Source organism: Plectropomus leopardus, chromosome 14 (genome assembly GCF_008729295.1).
Source record: "Plectropomus leopardus isolate mb chromosome 14, YSFRI_Pleo_2.0, whole genome shotgun sequence".
Taxonomy (NCBI): Eukaryota; Metazoa; Chordata; class Actinopteri; order Perciformes; family Serranidae; genus Plectropomus; species Plectropomus leopardus.
Window position 1 is genome coordinate 6,364,597 of NC_056476.1, and position 8,736 is coordinate 6,373,332.

The window sequence follows — 8,736 nt, forward strand, 5'->3', positions numbered from 1 at the left end:
TAAAATTTTAAAAAAAGAAAAAGAAATAATTCCCTTTAGGTTAAGACAACAGCCAGCCCAGGAAACCATTAATGCATTTTATCATTCCTGATCTCTCCATCCCGTCATTTTCTGTCATGTTACGAATGTCAACTTAATAATAAAAAACCTACAATCTATCTTTAACTGCAAGTCTGCACACAAAATTGCATTCTCAAAATATCCAAATCAGCTCTTGAAGCAGGTATGACGATGTGATTGGTTGCAGGAAGCATGCAAGTTAAACTGGTTACAATAAATATGTATTTACCTCTTGTTTGAAATCCTTGCAAGCAATGGAGCACACGTTGCAATCACCAATGCAGTGACAAATTTAACTTCTTTTAGTGTATAATCCTGCCAGTTAAACTCACAGCAGAGTGGCTGCAGGTCACCAGGTCAACAGTCAGCTCCTTTAAATAAAAGTTTCTTTATCCAGCTTGACAACAGATCAAAGATGAGACAGATGAGAGTAGATAAAAATAAGTGCCCGACATTGCCGTTTTATGGGACAAAGCGCTTTATAAATATATATTTTTTTTGTTGTTGTGAGAAATAAAAATACTTTATGAACTCTGGACTTTCTGGATCTTTGGGAACCCTTGAGCAGTATCTGTTATTATATTAGGATTGGACGTCATACAGTGCAGCACTGAAGTGGAGGCTTGTACTAAGTAACAACAGCTCTGTCAAGACTGGATTAAAGAGGCAAAATAACCAACTGACTAAAGTTAACGTAAGAAAAAAGACCTGAGCTGTAAGTTGTGGCCTGCTGTGAGGTCATCCTGTCAGGATTTAACCGAGGACTCAGGCTGAGAACATAAAGGAGGCAACACACACACAAACATAAAGCATGCTTGTAACCCGACCAATCACAGCTTTAAATGTTGGCCCGTGAAGCCCTGTGAACTCAGCAGCATCGTGCTGCGCTAACTCAACATGGCCATGGTATGAAACTGTACCCAGTGAAGCTCTGGCCTTTCTCTTGATGCCAGTGAAACAGCAGACCCAGGGAATGCACAGTTATTATCAACACCGGCATGTCGGAGGCTAAATGACGCTCTTGCATAGCACCGGGCGCAAGCCGCAGTGATCAAGAATAGCCGGGACACACAGACGCAGCGAGGAGGCAAACATTAAACTCCAACACGGTGAAATGTCAAAGACACAGACAGAAACACAGACGGCTGCACAAGGGTTTGCATTAAAACTGCCCATTTTACTTTTGAAAAAAGTATTCTCAAACTTGTGGACAATATAAACATTTATTTTGCATATTTTCTGCCTTCAATAGCTGGTGAGACTGTAGACATGACAGGAAACAGTCTACAACCAGGTTCAAACTGGAGCTGCTGCGGTTCATGATCAGTGTCAGCTGAAACCTAAAGCTACAACTTTCAGTTTCGGGTGCTTCATAGCTTTACCACACACCTCATCATTCATGTATTTGTCACATGTAAACAGTTCACAGTGCTCACGCAGTGCCCAAGTACTATTATCCAAGCCTGCAACTAATGACTGCTTTATTATCTATTAATCTGTTGATATTTTTGAAAAAACTGATCTCAACATTTAGACCAGGGATGCACAGATTTATCAGCCAAACATTGGAATTGACTAAAATTCACCTTGTTGACTGCCATCGGGTTTTCGGAAACCATGATGACATTCAGTAAAACTCACTATTGACAAGTGAGGGGATGCACTATCTTTTTTACATTATAATGCTACATTGTAAACAACAAATCGACAGGCGGAGAGCTAGTTAACGTTAGCTGTTAGCAGCTGGTGGCCGAAAATTACAGCACAAGGAGGTTGCATTGAGTAACATGATGGTGCGTTCAAGCTCTATACAGTAAAAATTTGTATCATGTGAAGGTAAACTATAACATTATTACGATGTGTTCAAATGTAGTCTTGTAAAACTTTGCTTTTTTGCTGAGAAACTTGAATAATACAGCTGTTTGAGGGAGAAATTCTTTTTGTTTTCACAGCAATACGTAATATATATTAGAGAGGGAAAATGATATATTTTATATTAGTAAAAAGACTTCTGAAGCATTTTTAAAAGATATTCTTCATGTGAAAGAAGGTTACATATTTTAAGTTGTTTGATGATTTTGTATGTTCAAATTTGTGCTCGTTCAAAGGTAGTGTAATGAAGGACTGAATGACAAAAGAAACAACAGCAACCGGGAAAAAAACATCAGCTATCGGCCAAATTATTATTGTAAACACTGGCATCAGCCCAGAATTTCACAATCAGTGCATCCCAAGTTTAGACTATAAATACCCAAAACCAAAGGTGATGTCTTCCAACTGCATTTTCCATCTGACTAGAAGTCCTAAATACAAAAATATCTAATTTATGATGACGTGAAACAGAGAGGGCAGCAAATCATCAGATCTGAGAATGTTCAACTGACAAATATTTGGCCTTTGTGCTTGATGAATTACTTCAATGACTGATTACCAAAATAGTTTATTAATTATCTGCCAATCAACTCATTGTTTCGACTTGACTATCATGGCTCTGATTTCACAGCAATCTGTCAAATGTCAGGTAAACACAGACGGTAGGTAGATAAGTCTGTCTCATTCATGAGGCAATTCTGCAACTGATCCCACCAGCTGAGGGCAACACTTTTTAAACTACCTCCCTGGTTGATCACAAGTCACTTCCCTGCTCCGGCTCTGAGACTGCGTCTGTCTATCAACAGGTTTTCTTTAATCTTGCCTCTAAACAATAATCTAAATCATTCTCAGTGGTGGAGTCATCCACCATGGCTCCCTCTGACAAGGAAACCCCCCGGAGGACAGCTGTGAAAAACAGCGAGTCACAGTCTGTCAAAACCATAACAAACCTCTCTTGCGTCAATCTCTGACAGGCTTTCCCTCCGGCAGTTGTGTAACAAGTTGAGACAATGAAAACGCGGCACCACGGCCCACCACCTGCTCACTCAGTTTCACCTGATTCATCACACCATCTCCACTGCGTGCTACAGATAACTGACACAAAAAGGGCTTGTGTTATTTATAAACATGCTGTTCCTAAATGGCTAATTCCATGACAGGTCTATGGAGGCACTCTGTGTTGCTAAAATAAATGCATAAAAATGCTTTGTCATAGTTTGATAAAGTCCCTTAAAACCTGGAGCGACATCACTTTTCAGACGCTTTCAGACACCTTTAGCAAGAATTTAAACTTTGAACCCTGCATGAATTGGTGCGATTTCTTTCAAAGACATGGGACATAAAGATAAGGGAAAGTGTCAAGGGGAAAAAGTATTAGTAATATAGCAATAGCAATTATAATTCTCATAATAACATATTTAGAATTATATGATTTTTTAAGCACTTTCACGTAACTGTTTCTTTTTTGTTTGTTCATTTTTTGTTTTCGAACTTACTCTCAGGTGATTTTTTTGTACTTTTTAAAAATGTCTTGCTAATCTTTTTTTGTCATTGCCTATTGCCCTCTTTCTATGTTTTCATCAAGCAAATATCAAGCAAATTTCCTCAGGTTTCAAAGGGTTAGAAGGTTTAAGGCATGGCTGCCAAAAAAGACCAATGGATGAGTTTTAAGAAAGAATGGGTGCCTCATAAACAGAGAAACCACAACAGTGAACTGGTTAAGTTATGACGTGCTTGCTTCTTAGATATGTACCTGGCAGGTCATCACATCATCATTTAACCAACGTTTAGCCGCTGTGGCCCGAGTCTATAGCTTCATTTACACTGCCTGCTCAAGGTGGGAATATGATGCCGTTACGCTGCCTCGCCGTTCTGTATATAATGTCCGATTGCAGAAAGGGGGGACAGAGTGGTCTCTCCTCTGATCCGAAACTAGAGGTAGTATAACAGCACCATCATCATTTGATTCTGTGCAAAATTGCAAGGGCAGAACAAGAGAGTTAAATATTAATCAATCTATAAATATCACTTCTGAATATCTTAAAAGGTTTCAATACTCATTTTCCATACTCCGTATCACTGCACTTTCTCACTCTGTTATTGTTAATGTTTACTACAGTCATTCTGCTGTTCTCTGCTCCTAACCGCCAAAAGTCGCCTTTGTTATGTAATAGCTTTTGTTACATTTATCTTTAACAAAAGAAAAACAAATGTTACAGCCAAAATGTCAATTTTTCCTTGACATAGCAAACACTGATAGTTTTCAAGATATTGCACTTAAGTTAGAAATTCCAGCATCGTGACACCACTACTTTCCACAAAACAGCTTTTCCACAACAGTCTGTGTCCCTCTTTTAACCCATTAGTGACACTTATGAGCTCCAACCACATCAGTTAACGTAAACACATGTAAGGATCTTTGCAGGACCTTGTGGGTTTACACACAGGCCTATTTCAAAGGGGACAGCAGCACACAGAGCTTTGTGCATCTTTCAGTGTCTAAACAGTGTGGCTCTGCATATAACATAATGGAACGGCAACTCAAAGGAGTTGACAGTGAAAACAAAAAGAGCTGAAATAACTTTGTGTTTTCAGTTAGCGCTGAGTACCAGACTGTCATGAGTTTGCAAGTCTGAGTACAAAGACTGAGGGAAGCAGGGGGAGGTCAGAAAACAGAAAATAAACCTGGTGATGACAGGGAGAAGCCGAGATGATGCAAGAAAAGAGAAAGACAGGGACAGTCAATAAGGAACTGATACGTGTAAGTCCTGCTGACCAAGGACATTAAAATTCAAATGTTTCCTGTTCTGAAAGTTTGAATTGGGTTCATGAGAATTAAGTTGCATTTCTTCAGAAAAAGGATGGAAACTTCACATGGAAGCACCATAAAACAGCCACAGATTGTCTCTTTTCTTCTCTGCAAGGATGAGACATCTTAACTGTTAGACAGAATGAGGAACAAATAAAATACGTTGGCAGCAACATGCCACGTCAAATGATGTTTGAGTCTTTAGCCTTCCAGCTAAAAAGGCAGCAATCCCAGGTCAGCTTCACTGGTATTTAACTTTGAGGTAACATCAGCACTCTGCTAGTTACTGGTGAGGCCTGCTTAGCCTCAAAACTATGACACTATCAACAGATCTGTGCAAACTTGTCAAAAGTGAACAACTTCTTCAAAAACACTGTGGGGAAAAAAGACATTATGGGGAACTTGTGTGAGAAATTTTTCTGAATAAATACACTTGAGACACGTCAACAGCCACAGAACATGAAGACAGCAGTTTCAACATTGACAAATGACTGCTGTTATGAGTAGTGATCAAGAAATATTGATAAGTAATTGATAAGTTGACAACCTTTAAACAAAGGTTTGAGCAAGTAAGGGACTGTTCTTTATTCATCAGAGGAGGAGGGTTAGTTGTGACTTTGTTTGGTTTTGTTTTTTGTGACCCTCAAAGCTACAAATATTTTTCCTTAAACCTCTCAGTGACTTAGGGAAAATGTATGACCCTCCCTCCACTATAAATTAGTTATTAGATTTTTATTTTTTTAACTGACCCTTTGATGTTTGAAAGCACAAAGTTGAAAAAAAAATCTTGGAGTTGAAAAAAAAATGTTGTTTTTTACTCTTGTCATGCATGAAAGGGGGAAAAAACGTGTAGTATTGTGATATTTTGAGTGGCAATATTGTATCGATACACAGGCGATACAGTACCTACTTGAAGGATAAAATCAACAGTGTTTTTAGTCCACTAGATAAATATTGCTGCAATAAAAAATATCTAAATAAGATGAAAACTTTAACATACTAGATAAAAACAGGTTTAAAAGTTTAACCTTAATATACAGTTGAAAAGGGCAATAAATTACAGTAGATTGCAATATATATTATCACAACACTAATCATATCACAAAATATTAAGAATCGCAATAATATTTTTCATGACCTTAGTATTGTGATAATATCAAATCGAGGGCCCTGTTTATTCCCACCCCTTGTGCTGATTAGTTTGCGCAAATTGTTTATTTTTGGCAGAACTTTAAATGACACATGGAAAATGTTGTGATTTTGATTAAATGTCACTACTTTAAGCTCAGTTTTGTTAATGGATTTTTTTCTGATGGAAGCATTCATCCAGTCAGTCAGAAATCTGAAAATCCAACAATAGTTTCTGTTTTTACAACTTCTTGTTGTATTAAGTGGTGTAATTTTGGCAATCTAGAAAGAAAAATGCCGGCATGTTTTCTTTATAAATTAATGACAAAACAAATACAAAATACAGCTATTTAAAGGTGTATGCACTTCCCCTAAGCCAGGACTACGCAACGTGCAGCTCCGGAGCCACATGTAGCTCTTTACTCCCTCTCAAAGTCAAAGTCTTTGACTTTTTTTTTTTTTAAACCATAAAAATGAATAAATGTCTCTTTTTTTTAAAACATTTTTACTCTCTTTCATCATTGTTAAAGGCCTGAAGAAATTCTTACACTTTCCAATTGTAATAATTCGCAGCCTATGCCCTATATGAAAAAAAAATTGTCATTTTTTCCACAGCCTGGTGACTTTTCCTCTAAATTTTGCCAAATCCTCAATAGCAGTGGCTAGTCTTGACCCTACCTATGGCATCCAAAAATGTAAATGTGTATGAAGAAAATTTGAATTTAGTAGTGGGTGGAAAGATTTGTTTGCTTTCGATGCTAACAGTGAAAAATTACAGTACCAAAAAAAATTAATACATAGCCAGCCTACTGCAGAGTAGCCACATTACAGTAAATCATATTTCTGACTGCTCATTTAAACCTGTTATAAATATTAAAAGGCCTGTGTATACCTAATGGGTTGTATTACCATCATGCATGAATATGTTTTGAGGCTCCAGGCAGATTTTTAAGATTATTTTTGTTCAAAAATGACTTTATTGATAGTAACAGTTGCTTATCCATGCCCTAAGCAAAAATAAACATAATACGTCCCTTCCCAGAGCTTAAAAAACATTTGACAATACTCCCCCTTTCAGCACCACCCCACCCCCTCTCATAAATAACGAACAGTCCCTAAGGAAACTTGCACCTTCATTGAATCTCCACTATAGAAATACGTGTTATGAATGCAGTTTAAGTGACTTTGTCAGGATTGGTAAGAGTAGTAATCACAATGTTACCTTCCGCAAAGCTTGCACGAAGAGGCCTCTCCATTTGTGACTGTTCTCGTCACTTGAAAAGTCGTATATCTGCTGGGGCTGCATTGCTGTAGCGGCTCCTGGCGTTGCCGTGATCCGGGCTGAACTGTCAGCATCGGCCCCGGATAGATAGTCCTTGTGGGTGGGTCAGTCCGGGGCAGGCACGGTGAAAAAAACTCAAACTGTCCGGCTTGCAAATACGAAGAATATCACCAAACCACACTGCAAGTCCGTAGCAGAGTCGGGCTGAATAACAAAATATGAGCTACAACATAAAATAAGCACATGTAGCTATAAAGTTAACTCGCTAGCTTGGCGGCTAGTGCGGCTAGCCCGCTGCTGCTGTAAACAGCGGCTAACTGAAAAGCTAACGGCTAATAACAATGTTGCTAAGTGTTATACTTGCTACTTGGCGTTTGTCGAAAAGCTTATAATAGGCACATTTAGTCAAGTGTTAAGTGACGACATTGGAGCTCAGCTTGCTGCCAGCTAACTACAGCTACAAGTTAGGTTTGGGTATTTGCTGCCTAAAACACCTGTAACGTTAGCAGGCTAGCAGGAGAGCTAACTGGTGCTACAGGCTGCTGCTGGCCTTGATGCGCTCCGAGTTTTATGTTGTGGCACACGACCCGTTCAGCTCCAAACAAGGCACACTTTCTCCTACGCTGTTTACTTCACGTTTAGGCATCTTTTTCCGGAGTGATCGGGCGCTAAAAATCCAACGTAAATCCCCCCGAGGAACAACGGTGAGTCCGGGGCATGTCCGTGAAGCGGGGCAGCTGAAGAGCAGTCGAGGTGTTTTTGGTTTGAGAAGTCGAAGATGTTCGTACCAACTCCGCTGCCTGTCTGTCTGCTGCTGCTCGCTGCTGCTGCGGCCGACGCGCGTCCGCTGTCAGGCACGCACGCTGCGTAATTTCACATTTTATTGGACAGAGAAAAACAAGGCTGGACTTCTGTCTCATTACATATTATGAGTCCCGTATCTGTAGAAATCAGATTAATACTTAAAAATAAATATATAACATGAAAGCAGCATTAATTAAGTGGCTTTTCTATTGTAAGTGTTTACAACAACAACAAAAAAAGGTTGAAAAATTTTATCGAACAAGTAGATCCATCTTTTCAACACACCCAAACCTGAGGAAATTGGCTTGTTTTTTCTAAAACATGGGGAAAAGTTACAAGTTACGTGCTGCAAGGAAATTACCAGAAATTTAACAAAATAAAGGGAAAGTGAGGGATAAAAAGAAGGGTTAAAAAAGAAAAGACACCAAAAAGGTAAGAAAAACAAAACAAAAAAGTTAACAAAAATATGAATAACAACAGCAACAGCAGCAATAACAATAATAATAGTTTGGGGTTCACAATATATCTGCATGTCATCAGTATAAGCTGATATATGCTTTAAGAATGGTAAAAAATTACCAAAAGGTAAGGAAAAAAGTTATATGTAATAATGTTATTAACAACTACTATAATAATAATAATAATAATAATAATAATAATAATAATAATAGTTAGGGATGCACAATAATATTTGTATGTCATCAGTATCAGCTGATATTTGCTTTAAAATAAAATATCGGCATTAGATATTTACAGGCTGATTTCTACAGATATGAATTAC

The 8,736-nt window shown here is 38.2% G+C and overlaps 1 protein-coding gene across 2 annotated transcripts in view; it reads right to left on the reverse strand.

Moving 5' to 3' along the window:
• The window catches only part of sos2 (son of sevenless homolog 2 (Drosophila)), a 42,873-nt gene extending 34,885 nt beyond the window's left edge, over positions 1–7,988 (reverse strand). For both annotated transcript variants that reach the window (XM_042500218.1, XM_042500216.1), the window contains exon 1: positions 7,092–7,988. In XM_042500218.1, coding sequence (XP_042356152.1) covers positions 7,092–7,175 — 84 coding nt within the window. In that variant the 5' untranslated portion in view covers positions 7,176–7,988. The remainder of the gene's footprint in view (positions 1–7,091) is intronic.
• Between the last annotated feature and the right edge of the window lie 748 nt (positions 7,989–8,736).